This window comes from Hypomesus nipponensis, chromosome 7, assembly GCF_054491055.1.
Source record: "Hypomesus nipponensis isolate SF chromosome 7, ASM5449105v1, whole genome shotgun sequence".
NCBI classification, from domain to species: domain Eukaryota; kingdom Metazoa; phylum Chordata; class Actinopteri; order Osmeriformes; family Osmeridae; genus Hypomesus; species Hypomesus nipponensis.
The window spans coordinates 13,447,512-13,463,440 of NC_140367.1; the positions used below are offsets into that span (position 1 = coordinate 13,447,512).

At 38.4% G+C, this 15,929-nt stretch overlaps 1 protein-coding gene and 1 long non-coding RNA gene across 3 annotated transcripts; both read right to left on the minus strand.

Moving 5' to 3' along the window:
- Positions 1-221: 221 nt before the first annotated feature.
- LOC146276878 (uncharacterized) lies at positions 222-7,776 on the minus strand. 2 transcript variants are annotated; one of them, XM_084702042.1, is made up of 7 exons: positions 7,156-7,776; positions 2,769-6,839; positions 2,355-2,459; positions 2,030-2,086; positions 1,779-1,937; positions 1,516-1,678; positions 222-1,386 (listed from the first exon to the last, which is right to left on the minus strand). In XM_084702042.1, exons 2-7 carry the CDS (start codon positions 2,778-2,780, stop codon positions 1,268-1,270), a joined length of 615 nt encoding a protein of 204 aa, XP_084558168.1. In that variant the 5' UTR covers positions 2,781-6,839; positions 7,156-7,776; the 3' UTR covers positions 222-1,267. The 2 variants fall into 2 exon arrangements, with proteins under 2 accessions (XP_084558168.1, XP_084558167.1); XM_084702041.1 differs by having other exon boundaries at positions 2,769-7,776.
- Positions 7,777-12,696: 4,920 nt separating this feature from the next.
- LOC146276879 (uncharacterized) lies at positions 12,697-15,394 on the minus strand. Its single transcript, XR_014762473.1, has 2 exons — positions 15,078-15,394; positions 12,697-14,571 (listed from the first exon to the last, which is right to left on the minus strand). It is a non-coding gene; the product is annotated as an uncharacterized LOC146276879 (long non-coding RNA).
- Between the last annotated feature and the right edge of the window lie 535 nt (positions 15,395-15,929).

Below are 15,929 nucleotides of genomic sequence, written 5' to 3' on the forward strand. Positions count from 1 at the left end.
GGAGAGGATCTGCAAGGAAGAATGGCAGAGGATCCCCGAATCCAGGTGTGAAAAACTTGTGTCATCATTCCCAAGAAGACTCATGGCTGTACGAGCTCAAAAGGGTGGTTCTACTCAATACTGAGCAATGGGTCTGAATACTTATGATCATGTGATATTTCAGTTTTTCTTTAATACATTTCTACATTTCTTTTTTTTTGTCAAGGTGGGGTGCTGAGTGTACATTTGAGAAATAAAATAAACTTTTTTGATTTTAGCAAATGGCTGCAATGAAAGAGTGAGAAATGTAAAGGAGTCTAAATAATTTCTGTACCAGGATGACAGTAACTTGACAGTTTCAAGTTATTTCAGAGGAAATTGTGCATTCTTTGTGTGGATGGGATTTGAGCAAGTCTGTAAAAGAGGGTGATCTAAGTTAGGTACCATTGATAGTTGCAATTAGTCTTTAACAACTGTGTATAATAACTTGTTTTGTTGGAGGTAGTTTATTTTTATGTCATGTGTTGTTTATTTTGAGTTTTTGTTGGAGGCTGTTTGTTAATTGTTTTCAAAAAGGGCATTCTGTTTGGACAAATGTGCTCTTGCAATTGAGAAACAGTAAATGTGTACTGGTGGATGGCATGCTATAAATATTTTGCTTGGGGTTTTTATTAAGCCTTACTTCATTTTCTGAATCTGTTCTCCTTTTTACTTCCTATACTGTACTCGTCAACCAATGCCAATTAGAAGTGGCAAACCTTTTGGTTGTGAAAGATCAACAAAATGTGTCTCACAGCAAGACTGATTAAGGTCTGATTGGTCCAGACCAGTCTTTTACAAATTATATCGTGTTGCACATCCGTTTTGATAAATATGACTTATGGTTTATCAAAGCAAAGTCATATTATCAAGTGACAGGTTTGAAGGATGGGTATGCTCGTCTCAAATTAAACCATTTTCATTCACATTGCAGCAGCCAAGTTAATGATTTATGTAGCTAGGAAACATTAACTCCTGCCAGTGTGCTGCCTCAAAATGTAATTCTTGAGATAGAAAGTTGGATTTGACAGATTCTATGAATGTGGGTTGTTTGGAAGCTTTGTATCAGGGCTAGAGTCAATAATTGTAGCACACATGGTTTCAAAAAATTAATTATTTCTTTTGGGCAGATTTCCTTTCTCAAAATAATTTTTCTTTAACTTAACATTGAATTGTTCAAATATTTGTGACATTAATTTGAATTACAAAAAGGTGACTTTTGTTTAAAACTTTTTACTCATCTTATCTGCTATTTTTGCTGTGTGGAGTTACAATTAATACATCCTAACTTCTCATTCTGTATCATGGTCTGAGTCCCTCTTGCCCGTGGAAGGACTTGTCGTGACAGTCCTTCGCTGGAAGTAGAGGCTGGAGGGGAGTACGTATAATAAAAAAATTGATAAAGGTAACGAGGTTCAGTTTGTGTTGAGGCAGTTTAGTGTTCCATATTGAGCATGATTGTTACTTATGTTGGGGCAAGTTGCAGCAGATTCTTACCTGGTAAGTGAATGTATGAGGCTGGACATGGAGGAGGTTTACAGCGAAATTCTCTTGCCATGTGAGCTGCAGAATCTAAAATCTCTCTGACATAGTCAAAATATTGTCCAGATAGCCATTCCTCCTCCCTGTAGTGGCACTGGAAGACTTGCATTGTTGCCTCCTGGTGAAAGAGAAAAACAAATTGACAGATTCTGATTATTTACTGTAGTGAGCAAACTATGTATATTGATGTTAAACTAAATAAAATGTCACCGTATTACCAACTCCTCATGGTCAAGCTGGAAGCGTAGACTCTGTAGCATTGTAATGAAGATGATTATCTCGTCTTTGTTGGAAGAGATAGCACCAAACATCTGGGCCAGATCCTTAAGGCTTTGCTCCAAAGGATAGCTATTTAATATAACCCAGCACATACCACACTGGACAAGGGGTAACACATTACAAATCATAGTTCTGAAAGTTACATGTAATAGTCGGCTTATTTTTATGTAGTTTATAAGATGTCACTCACCAATTCTTTGGGAATATAATGTATTGGAATCTCATAATTCTTTGGAATATTCTGTTTCTGTAAAAAAAAAAATGTTTTTGATAATATCTAATTACACAAAAAAGATGTATTCAAAGATTGATTGAAAGATCTAGATATATAATTAACTAGTGGGCATTGTTCAGAAATTTCAAGGATTATAGTCACTGATGATTTAGACGTTTGAAAAATTGGGAAAAAGTATGTGCACATACATACACAGATGGACCAAGTACACTCTTAAACATATTTACAGCATATCTTACAGATAATACTCTATGGCTACTCGTGATTGCTGCGCTCTTACCAGTAACAACAGTCTGCTCACATCATTTGTTATTGGGTTCCCAGAAACTCCAGAGCAACATTCTAGACTCAAGAATAGACAAAGAAGGACACAAATAGTCCAAATCTGACAAAAAACACACAAGAAACTGTATTATTTTCACTTAGGTGCAACAAGTTAACCTCATGTAATTCAAAATATGTTTTGTTCAAACAATAAATATTTTGATGTCCAGAAACACACATACAAAATTATATTATGCAATTTTTGTGCTTTAAGAGATGCTCAAACAATAATGGGAAATAACAGCAAAGCAAACAGTTGAGGTATGATGATCTAGTTTAGGCTGATCATTATGTGATTCCCCTTAATTACACTAATCCCCAAAATGTACATGTAAGCATGAATGAAATGAAACAAATATACTGTACTCACCTTTCTCTTCATATGGAACTTGTTTGCAGAGTCACATACAATGATTAAGTCAAGTATTTCTTCATTCTTAAAGAAGGCTTGGGGATGTATGTACACCAGGAACTACATAGACAGATGCCGGCTGTCCTTACGGAACTGCTGAGGCCTTTCTAGTGTTCAGAAAGTCGCCTACGGGCACTAGTGTAACTGTCTCTGTGTCACAACCATTCATAGATTCTCATGCAGACACACACTCACTCATTGAGTTACTCATTCCTTAGAAGTTTTTGTTTTTTTCCATCAGTTTAAATGTGAAAAACATAAGCCTCGAGCTTTGACAATCTACAAAATAAGAATACTTAATTGTCAAAGTTATTATTTTTATACCTGCAGTGAGACTAATACTAATATAACATGCTTGCCATTATGTTGTATTTTTATATATCATTTCTTTAAAATAAAATTTAAATTCTGCAAAGTATCACAGCATACAAATTGTTTTATGTTGAACTTAAATACAGAAACAGGAAAACGGCCTCTTGGACTTAATTATCAGAGAATAAAAGTAGGTGAAGTTTTTCACATTCCTGACGTGTAGTCGACAGCTGGCAACTACCCCAGCCAATGAATCTGTTTGCCTCAAAAGGTTTATTTAGGGCATGAATGCTGGCTAGCTCTTAATTTCTGATGTAATACGGTTTTATGATGTTTTGTGACATCGAAAGAGACGAAAGAGTAAAATATTTATCAAAATATTTGTTATAGCATCCAAAAGATACATATTGTGATATCACTCAGTCCTTCATGGAACATTATAACCAGTATTTCATTTTTGTTCTAACCGGTTCAGTGATGATAATTTTAAGGTGGAACGTAAAACTAGAAATGTTATAAAATTCAAATTCTGATAGGAAAAAACTATTCTGTTTTGAAACCCTGATTTGACTTGATTTAGGTAAAGCAAAAGGAAAGTTAGTTGCATGGTTCAACCAGTTCTGAGTTCTAGTTTTGTGATGTGTGTCTACAACTCAAGGAGGTAAAATACACAAAGGCTAAAAATACAGTGGTGGCTTGATTTACTGTACTGTAAGTAAGAGTACCCCTAACTAACCCTAACACTGCCTATATTATGATAGTGTACAGTGAGGAAAACTATCATTTTAATCTGTTATACACAGTGCACTACAGTATAATGCACTGGAAAGTGTATTGAGTGCAATACATTTACATTTTTTTTAATTCAAATTCAAGGACTGGTGTAAAAAGTGGACGGAACCAGGGGCGTTGTTAGACCCTTTTTACTGGGGCACATGCCCCAGAAAAATCTAAAGTTTGAGTTTTAACAATTTATTTTATTAGTCAGTGCATACATTTAGATTGATATTCCCGGAAAAAATAAACGCTGTATCCCAAGTCCAGGTGACCGACTCAGCACACAAGTCAGAATTGAGGTAGGCTGAGGAAACATTACAAAACTACAGATAGTTTCTAAATGGCCTATCGATCAAATTATTTCAAAAACATAAAAACAATATTAAATGAAGTTCAAAAAAACTATTTGCGCTAAAATGAACGTGAAAAAAATTTGTGCACTCGTATTAACTATTGATGCTCTTCTCCCTGTACACCAACAGCTACCTCCAGTCATCCGTCTGTCAAACTTCTGATTATGGGTGGGAAGCTGACAACCTGGTGACCAGGGGCCTCATGTATAAACGTTGCGTACGCACAAAATGCTTGCGTACGCTGGTTTTCACGCACACTTTGTGATGTATAAAGATTTACTTGACATGAGAATGTGCGGGCCGTCACAGAAACTTTTGAGCAGAAATGAGAATGTGCAGCCCATCCGCAAAGTCTTGTCTGGCTCTGTAACATGGCGAATTCTAACTGAAAAGTGCTGAAACTCACCAAACATTACAAAATAAAGTTTCCACTACTACATTTATGACGTTGACTATTCAAAAAACATAAAAATACAAGTTTGATCATTAATGTGGATGGCCACATCAAAATGTCAAAACCCAAAATGGGAAATGCTATATAGCCTTGTTTAATCCGCCACCACTTTTATAACTCCTGTTAAACTTGAGGGTGTCAAACAAACGACAAAATCACTCAGGAAATGCATGTCACGTTAACCCTATAGCTGCCATGCTGTTACGCTGCGTCACCACTCATTTCTTAATTTAAAGTTTTATATCAAACCATTTCTTCTTAATTTCTGCCATGGTCCGGTTCTCTGAATCCACAGCATTTAGGGCCCTTTAATAATAATAATAATGATTTTATTTATAATACACTTTACGTTTAGCTAAATCTCAAAGTGCTACAGGTTAAAAACAAGAAAGGGCGCAAACAGTGACAGTTTTCTACTCCGCCAACTTTCTTTTGTCGCTAATACCTGATGACAGGCCGCCAAACAGGACACATTTTCTCGCCTTCACCTCTGTTGTCAGAACCTCGATCTCACAGTCACCGTATTTCTTAGAATGAACGCTGCGGCGTTTATTAAATAACGCTCATTTTTGGTGCAGTGTTTATTTGGGGTTGGCGTTTATTTGAAGAAATACGGTAATTCAGGCAAATAAATGACCTCAGGAATGCATTTTTGGCCATCTGCATATTCATTTATGGGAGGAGGCAAGGCGGGGTCAGTGGCTCGTTCACATGCGGTCTATCTCACGTTGATTGTGATTTATAAAGGAAAGGTGCGCAGGACCTGGCGTACGGACGGTTTTATACATGTGAATATTTCTGTGCATAGGTCGTTTTCGCGTTTTGGCCGTACACCATCTTCTGGAATGAAAGCTGCGCAATCCTTTATACATGAGGCCCCTGGTGTAGCCAGAACAACCTGAGCTAAATGCTCTTAAGACAGTGGAGATGGTTGTGGACTTCAGAAAGAATACAACCCCACTCACCCACATCACCCTGTGCGAATCCCCAGTCAACACAGGGGAGTCTTTCCACTTCCTAAGCACTATCCTCTCCCAGGACCTCAAGTGGGAACTGAACATCAGCCTGTGCTCCAGTAGAGTTTTATGTCTACCTCTGGATGGAACAGGTAAGCCGTGAAGGCAATTTATGAGTGAATAGCTCTTTAGTTAGGGCCATGCAGGAAATAGGGAGTCAGATGGCTGTGCGGTTAGTGAATCGGGCTATTAATCAGAAGGTTGCCGGTTCGAGCCCCAGCCGTGCCAAATGATGGTGGGTACTCGGGCAAGGCACTTCACCCTACTTGCCTTGGGGGAATGACCCTGTACTTACTGTAAGTCGCTTTGGGTAAGAGCATCTGCTAAATTACTAACTGTAACTCTACATAAGATCACCCTATCCCCCCATTTATTTGTAATTTAAAGTTGTATAGTACAAATACAGACAAACAAACACTTAAGCATTCGTAAGACTGACTAAACAGAAAGGTATTTAATCTATCTTTAAATATCGAAATGGTGTCAGCCTCCTTTACTAAGAGGAGCTCTATATGAGAACACCTGCCTCCTGCAGTTTTTTAAAATTGGTTTTGGGAACACCAGATAACTGGCGTCTTGGGATCGTATTGTCCTTACTTGGGGATAGGGTGCAAGGGTATCCAAGAGGTAAGGCAGTGCTAACTCGTGGAGTGATTTTTAGGTTAGGAGTAGGACTTTATAATCAGCTCTGGCTTGGATTGGGAGCCAGTTCAGAGGAGTGACAATAGATGTTGTATTATTTAGTTCTACTCAGTAGTTTTGCTGCAACATTTAGCATTTGTTGCCCATTTTTTATGTATGTATTTAGGAGAAAGGAAAATAGTAGATTGCAGTAGTCTAATTAGCATGTAACAAATGCATGTATGAATTTTTCAGCATCATCCTTAAAATGATTGTAGTTGTCAATTTACGATTCTTTTTTGTTTTCAGTGTTTGTACAATCATGCAGGGTCAATTAGATCCTTAATAATATTATTAATTTTATTTAGCTTTATTTGTAATGTGTCTTTCCTGCACTCAAAGTGCTTGACTTCCCAGACAGTGGATTTTCTAATTTAGGAAATACTGTTTATTAAAACACGACAAATAATCTTCTTTGTATACATTTTTTCTAGATCTACAATAAATGTTGTAAAGACAAACAAGACATGTGGGTTCAAGAGTGTTAGAGAGGTCATTGACTGATCTAATAGGGTATTTCACACTATTCATTAAGTCTATTTAGATGAGCCAAACATTTAGATGAGCCAAACATGCATCGTGAATTGTAAATTTACATGACAACACAGCTTATGTATTCGAATGAAACAGTCAAGAAAATGAAATAGCGTTAGCCCCATTGACAGTAAACTAAATCATCACACATTCTAACTATGCTACATACAAGATACGTTAGCATTGCTAATACCTGTTAGCGACAAAATCATACTTACAACTTGCGGTTGTTGTAATGAGCATACGCTCGGATGTGTATGTACATGTTGGGGTGTGACAAAGGTACAGACCAGGGGCCCGTTCTCCGTACGTTGCTAACTCAGTGAGGTGGATTTGATTGTTGACAATTTGTCATGATCTTGGATTGTTCGGTTCTTTGAAGCTCATCCTGGACCTGCTGTCATATCAACAGCTTCGTAAGCTTAAACCTGCTCGGGAGCAGGTTTATTTTATGTAAGCAAGATTTGATTGCGGATTTACAAGCAGAGGTGATACAGGAAGTCTGTAATGTCTTGTCCCTTTTTTCGACAACAATCTGTCTCCCCCAATATACACCAGAAATATGTAAAATATAGGTTCTCCTTTTATGAACCTTGTCAATGGATCAGTCTCTTGTTGTGTCTTATTTCTTTTCAATTTATTTCCGTTTGTTAAGAAAAACGTGTGAATCCCCTCTACTTGTGTGATTATGTTTGAATCCACCTTGCGTCGTTCTGCGTTGTCATGGTTACACTTTTTAGTCAGTTGAGCGCAAAGAAACTAACGTTAGTTAACTTGTTGCAGAGTAATGGAAGATTTGAGGTTACCTAGGGCAGTGGTTACCAACTCTGGTCCTCAGGGCACCCCTGTCCCGCATGTTTTAGATGTTTCCCTGCTCCAACACACCTGATTCAAATGAATGGTCATAAGCAGGCCTCTGCAGAGAAAGAGGACACTTCGTTGCGTCGAAGTGGGGGGGGGGGGGGGGGGGTAGTGCTGGTCTTGTATTACATGCCGCACTATCTGATTAAAATGTCAGTTCTCACTTGCGCTCGCGCAAGAAGGTGGAACGTAAGGGAGATACCCACCGTGGTTACATGGATTCGAATTACTGGCTTATTTGGACTGAAGTAGAATTTTCCCTTTCCTGTAAACACCTTTGTTCGAATAATTGCCGTCCAACTACGATCCAATTGACATCTTGCGATAACTCGATCCGAGTCGGTTGATAATTCGGACATTGCATGCTTGTAAACGGTGAATTGGACTATGAACTGGACTCTGCATCTTTGCGCATGCTTGAGATCCCGCCGCCCTCCCTCCCAGGTTGTGACCTGGAAGTAAAAAAATACGATAAGTTGTCGCTGCCGGCAGAAACAAACAACGTGAGCTGATAGCGCCATTTGCATTCGCAGTACTCCTGTTGTCATCATGCACGAAATGTAGAGGGACGTAGCTTCACCTTGCTCTCCGTTTGCAGTATTTCTCGAAATGTTTATGTTGTTGGTAGTGGTGAAGAGGTCAAGCGGAAAGGGCTGTATCACCACAAGTTATGATGAAAACAGCGCCACGTATCGTACTGGGATATGACATTCGGCCATTGATTCGGTTTATTCACTGTCATATATATTAGGATAATAGCAGTTGCCCCAAAAAATTGCATTATCCGACTAAAGCTAGATTTGAATTGATACCATCATGGAAACGTACTGACCCTTTCCAAAACTTGTAAGGGCGTAATAGTTTGGGAAAGACCCATAGAGACACAAATATCCAACAAATATCCCCTAGGTTACCTTAAAAGCAGAGAAAACTGTACCAGCAGCAAAGCATATGCGTTCTTTTTCAGACAGTAAGTAACTTGATACCAAGCTAAATTTGTAAGCAAGTAAAACGAGTAGCCTCATGAAAGCATGAGTCGTTGTTTTTCTGATAAAATGACATGAGGTGACAGTGCAGGCAGTCGCTGTCTGGGAGAAATTACACTATTCCTTAGATGTGAATTCAAATAGTCAATGTAGTCCTTGAAACTATGTTTTAAATGTGTGAATTTTCATATATAAATATAGAATTGCAATTCCCTTAACAAAACAAAAAAAATATGGGGAAGGGTATTCATTTGGACCCCCCCAATCAGGGCCGGTCCTTCCTACAGGCGACATAAGCAGCCGCCTAGGGCGGCATGAAGAAGGGGGCGGCATTTTCCCAAGTGCATCCAGTAATCCATTAACCCTCCCGCACAGCCAGCAGAGGGTGCCAACCACACCACGTCATATCTCGGAGTTGCATTTGGGGGGGTGGGCCGGGGGGGCACTACGATTTGCGCCCCCTGGGGGGGGGGGGGGGGGTGCTGTTGATACTAAAAGTGTGATTAAATGAGCGAATATTAGGCACAATGGGCCTCATTCACCAAATGTTCTTACAAACAAATTTGTTCTCAAACCCTACTTACGCAGTTTTCACGAAGCTTCTGGCATTCACCAATGTTTTCTTATTTGGGATTTGTTCTTATTTAAGAACAGAATTTACGCACACCAAAGAGCACTCTAACGCACAACTGAGAGCTGACATGTTTGCGCAAAAAAGATAGTTATACCTTTTTTGTCCGTTATAATTTAAAATTGAATATTTCTCTCCTTTATAATTTTCCAACTAATAATTTTCATAATTTTACGCACATATTTTACATATACATATATATTTTTTTATAAATACACACTACACTTACACTTCTGCTCATTTGTAAAGCGCTTGGAATTTCCATTGTGTATGAATTGTGCTAGTTCTATATAAATACAGTATTTTACTATGACAAGTTTTCTCATCTGGGATTTGTTCTGAAATTCAGAAGACTTTCTGAACTCAAAATAGCAGTCGTAAATCGTCCAGAGTTGCCTCAAATGTGATTCCTTAAAAAACCTCAAGGATCAAAGGAATCACATTTAAGAAAACTCCGCGTTTTAAGTGTTAATGAAGTTATGATAAATTGTTGGTGATTGCGTTCACATCAACTCTACAGACTATGGCAAGCCGTTTTGTCATTTAACCAATGAATTCTTGATATCTAAAATTCAAATTCTTGATATCAAGATTCATTGGTTAAATGATAAAACGGCTTGCCATAACAGACATCCTCAGATTTAAATCATTATAATAATTAACCTTGCTTAGTGTGCACACTGTTAGATCCAGTGGAGAACAATTCCACTGCTCATCTTACCGGTATGATGTTGGTAGTATGAAGCTTTTCGCTTCGACATAACTTGTGTTCCTGTTGCTTTCTTAATTGTGTTGATTCTGACTGCACACGTCACTGCTGTTGCGTGCCCTTATAAGGAGTTGTTGGGGCGTGTATGTATGCCAATTCAGGAGCAGGAGGACGCGCTTTCAACTTGAGAAAACTCTTCCCGGGGAGCACAGCTCAGAAAACTTCTGCTGCGTAGGAACACATTTTCAAGCGTTCATGAATTTGGAGGATGTCTTTTTCTTACATTGTTTTTCCGAAGCCCGTAAGAAACAATCCAGAAGAAACTTAAGAAAATGTTCGAGAATGAGGCCCCATGTATTCAATACTTTTAACAAGTTTCCTAAACTGTTGCCACAGTAAGCACAACATCCGTCTGTGTTGGCTATACAATTACAGTTTTTTACAGTCGTTAGGACACATTTATCAATACTCAGGTCACTTTTTCAAAACTCTTTACACAGTTCTCCTAACCAACTTTCGACCAACTTTTAGCTCGGCACAGCAGTTAATTCCACATTCAAAATGCACTAAAACTAGCAAATCACTTCATACATGTCTCAAATCAACTCATTCTTCCAGAACACTAGCAAAGGTTGACAGCCAACAAACATACTTTGTCACCCACAAAAAAATGACCTTAAAATCATTAACAACAAGTAGTATTATACAAAGGTTTCTTATGTAAAACAAGGACACAACTCTACTGTTTAGAGTTCCCTGCAATATATGTTACTGGAATGAATCAGACATGATGCAGTATGCTTCAATATGTTGTATATCTTTCTTTTTTTTCTCAATCATTCCAGAATACAATAATTTCTATACACACTTATATACAGATACAATAGGAATGGTACTGTAATCTTCTGCATTTAGCCATAGGTTCTCATCCACATCACATCTTATGTAATCTAGGGCAATACACCTAGGAAAGAATCTTCTGGCACGCCTGATTCATCCCTGGCAATGTCCAGGCATTCAGCATTCATTGTGTCCAGGAGGGACATTTGATCATGTGGATGGTGGTCATACAGTAAACTTTCCACCTCCATGAGGAAAATGATTATTCTATGGGGTTGAAGAATGGAGAGTAAGGTGGGAAGAAAAGTGACACCATTCTGGGATGGGCTGCAAACCACTCGGTGACAGCACGGGAGAGGTGACATGCCACATTGTCCCATACAAATGTTGGCTGATTTCCTCACCTAGCACAACCCTAGCACAATCATTTTATAGCATTTTATTTTTTTATTTTAAATATATTTCATTACAATATTACTGTAGAAATTTAGCACATTTCTGTCTTATTCAGTTTAGGATTATGTTATTGTTTTGAACTGAAGTTTAACAGTTTTGAAAACAGTATGTTAGCATGTGCAAATTGGCCTGTAGGTACATAGAGTTTTGGCAGTTTTTGTGTCGAAGTGAGAATAGAATGAATGTTATTTGAAAGACGTAGTCATTGACTGCATTTTGTGCCAAAACAATGATAAATGATCCACAGTTTAGCCCACATGTACTTCTGTTGTGCACACTGTGTGAAGAGTTTTGAAAACGTGACTAAAGTATTGAGAAATGTGTCCTAGCGACTGTAAAAAACTGTAACACATTTCTTGTTGCTTTGACACAAAATGCATAGAATAAACACAAATCTCAAATGCTTGAACTTATTTTACACACAAGCTCAACCAAGACCAAAACTATTGATTTTTACTGCCCAATTTAACAATGCTTTCACACTGTCGGAACAGATAACATCATGTTAAAAACCAAACTCATTGGCTAAAGCCAAAGTGAACAGCTGTTCATATTGTAAATTGAAACACAAACATATCCCCTGTATTTTATTCCATTGCTACTGAGAAACAGCTGGTTGAAGTTATGCAAATACTGTAAATCACAGCTGATTCCCAACTAGGAGTTGGGAGTTCATCCGGTGTTGAAGTTCTTTCAATCGCATGACCATAAGGTATATACAGTAAGAGGACCTCTGTGGGATAATCTTATGTGGAAAAAGAACAATACAGAGAAAGAAGACGAAGAAAGAAAGAATATGAAATGCCTGCACGAGGGAGAGGAAGACAAGTACCAGGACAAGGGAGAGGAGTGGGGCAAGGGAGGGGAGTTAGAATGTGTGGTTGAATTCAAATCAATTATGTTAATAGGGAACTTTGCCATCAAATAATAAGTGACTTATCCAAGGCCGAATTTGGGTCGTGTCCCCCCAAATATTGAGAAAATACCAATGCGCCCCCCCCCCCCATATACAGGAGAAAATATGTAAAATATATGTTCTCTTTTTATGAACCCAGTCAATGTCTTATTTATTAGGGTTCCTCCGGTAGGAGAAAACCTATTGTTATTGTTGGTATTCTTATTATTAAGGTTCCTCCGATAGGGTTAGGGTTCGCTTCCAATCACAGCTCGCCGTTACGAATATACCTTGTTTATTTGGCGGCCATTGTTGTTTTCAACTGCAATCGCCTGATAGCCGTGTCGGAGGCAGCCACGTTTGGTAAGTCCTATTTTTACACTTTAACCCTTTGACACGTACGAACATACCGGTATGTCCAGTCCTGGCTGGTCCCTGGAGCGTACGGACATACCCGTATGTTTAGAACGCGTCCTTAGAATGTCCAGTTTGGCTTATTACGTAACAATAAACTCTTCAAAATTAGACTACGTGTACATTATAAACATAAGTCTTGATGTACTGTATATTTTGAGAAAGTTTACCTTTATTATCCATATGAAAACGTTCAAACAAATTAGTTTAGCTAATGTTAGCTAATAGCTAACCAAAAATAACTCACGCTTTACTCACGTCACCTAGTAAACCGTAAAATTATCAGTTTTCCTTAACTTGGCTATCACTTCCAACACATGTTACTTTTGTACAACCAACTAAAGATCGAAATAATAAATATACATTCACTAATATGCATCTAAAACATCCGACAATAGTTTTTCTTTCGTCTCGTTTTGAGCTACAAGAGGCCATCTTAGATTTTTTTTTCTTCCGGCAACAAATATGACCCTTGATGATGTACCACTTGACCCCGTACACCTCAGTATTTTCTCGTGAGAAGAGTAGGTTATCTCGTTGACCTTTTCACACCCACAATGCATTGAGTACTGACCAAAAAACATGGCAGCCTATATTATCGGTATTAGCCGAGTTAGCTTGTCGACAGCTACACTACGATAATATATCATATGCATTCACTGTGGATTCACTTGAGTGAATATTTGAAAATCGGAACAGTAATGATAGAATTAAGTTATTTGAATCAATATTTTAATAAGTTAAAAAACCCACACCAACACGTTTCTTAATTTTTACCACAGTATCATTTCATTCATTTCAGGTAGCTACATGTCCAGGAAAGGGTACAATCTCGTCATTGTCACGTTACATATCAAGGAATATCATTAGTACACAGCTATAAAAAACATCAAAATCTAAAACCTTGATGCTATGTAGAGGTAGGCAAGGCTTCTGTCAACATATCGGCAGAAAGGTACAGCATGTTTGAGTTGTGTGATGTACTGGCTATATTTAGGACATGATCCTTTACACAGGATCCATTATGGGTATCCAGGATCATGATGAGTTTGGGATTTCTGGATCTGTTGTCATGACAAGTCAACTGGCATTTATGGTCATCATATACTTACAGTATACAATGAAACTAAACAACGTTTTCCAAGACCTAGACAGAACCTACACAACTACAACAACTGTGTGGTATTAGGTCAATAAAAGACAAGATTAAATTTGTCACAAATGCCTCAAGACACCAAAGTGTGGATATTGTGAATGTAAACAAGTAGGGCTAGGTCATAGGAAACTGAATGTAAACATAACATACTAATACCATAATATGTGGACATCAGTTTTTGAGGTAGCAGCCATATGCCAAAGTATTGAGTGGAGTCTGATGATGTACAGGTGTGTGTGGGGTGCATGGGTTTGTCCACAATGCGTGTGGCTTTGCGGAGGCGGCGTTAAGTATAGATGTTTGAGAGAGGGACGAGAGATCCCGACTTTCTTCTTGGCTGTCCTGACTTTCTTCTGCTGAGTTGCGGTTCGAAGCGGTGCAGTTCCCAAACCAGGCTGTGATGCAGCTCCTCGGGATGCTCTCTATAGTCCCTCTTACAATGTGGTGAAGATGTGGGATGGGAAATGGGCTTTTAGCCACTGCAGGTATACCAAGGAATAAGGTGTTCAACGGTTTAGTTGATGTTCAGCAGGGATGGGTTGCTTTGTGCTGACCTGACTTGCTCTGCACACCTGAGAGATGGCAATGTAGTACTATACATGGACAATTTGTACAGCAGTGCAACCCTCTTTCAACATTTTCTGTCTCTTGGAACGGGGTCTGTGCAGGCCAACATTCACATTCACCTGTAAAATTAGAAAGGGAGATGTTCAATATATAGAAAATGGTCAACAGCAGGCAGTCAAGTGGTATGACAAGAGGTGTGTTCATAACCCTATGAAACATTACAGTCATACATAAGTGTCTTGTCAATTCAATAAGTTGTTATTTTGAATAAGCATAACGTATGGTTTATTCTATGTCTTCCAAGTAGCTCAAGCCTAGATTTTCCAAACAAATTACACTTTCACATTTTTGCAATACTTGAACTGTGGCCTGACAATAAATGAGGAATAATAAAAGTTCCATCAACACGGAAATGAATGGCAGTAGATGGTAGCAAAAGAACACAAAACATAGCCATCAATTTAGAATGGATGTCTGCATTATTGTGTTTGCTCTAATTAGACTAAACATAAGTTACGAGCTAGCTAGCAAAAACATCAGATCGTGGAAATCAACAACAGGTCATGCTGTCATCTCAATATCATGCCACAGGTATGTGTATAATTTGTATAAATAATCTACTCACCGGAAAAGTTTTCCCAGAAAAGTAGAAGCCAACCAGAAAGGTTTGGAAGTATCCAAGCAGCATGAGCTTACTTGATCGCTTTTGATCAAGGGGTCCGGGAGTCATTGGTCATTGTCCAGTCTCGCCTTTATGGCTCAACTTGATTGACATTGTTGATAATTTACTCTGTTACGTTGTTTGTGTGGTCAGATTAAAACGAGTACAAAAATAATGCAGGTGCATCCAGACAGACTAACGTGCTAGGATTGTAATGCATCGTTTTATTTTCCTTACTTATTTTGTGAACACGGGCTGTGTTGCCAGCTCAGTTGGCTTGCGAGATGGAAGCCAAGTAGAGAAAACAAAACGATAATTAGACTGACTGGATGTATCTGAATTATTGTGTTTTCGTTATAATCCGACCACACATACAACGTAACATAGCTTCGTAAATTAGCATCAGCTAACTTGTTGATTTGACACTACGAGCTAGCTAGTTTGGCAAAAACATCACATTGTGAAATACAACAGTTCATGCTTTCATACCCGTAGCATGCAAAATATATATGGGTGGTATAATTTGAGTTGTAAAAATACTTTGGTCACCAGAATCATAGCCAAAATATCTACTTTGAAGGTTTCCGCCAGTCCCCTGAAGCGGAAGTAATACGTAACGAGAAGGCGGGATAAACAAAACAACCAATGAATGGAGTAGTCGTCACTAATACGGGGTGCAAACTAGGTCAATGGAAAATGCGAAGCGAGAAATGCTGAAATTGTATAGCAATTCGATTTCAATGCGTCATAATCAATTTCTGGAACATTGACATTAATCAAAACTCACGCGCATAAAAAACTTACTCTGGGGGACCA

Bases quoted from the DNA above. Each gene is read 5' to 3' on its own strand.
- LOC146276878 (XM_084702042.1), bottom strand. The intron at 2,087-2,354 runs GTAAGAGCGCAG...TTTTTTTTACAG, and splicing joins TGAGCAGACTGTTGTTACTG to AAACAGAATATTCCAAAGAA. The intron at 1,387-1,515 runs GTAAGAATCTGC...ACTCCCCTCCAG, and splicing joins CTCATACATTCACTTACCAG to CCTCTACTTCCAGCGAAGGA.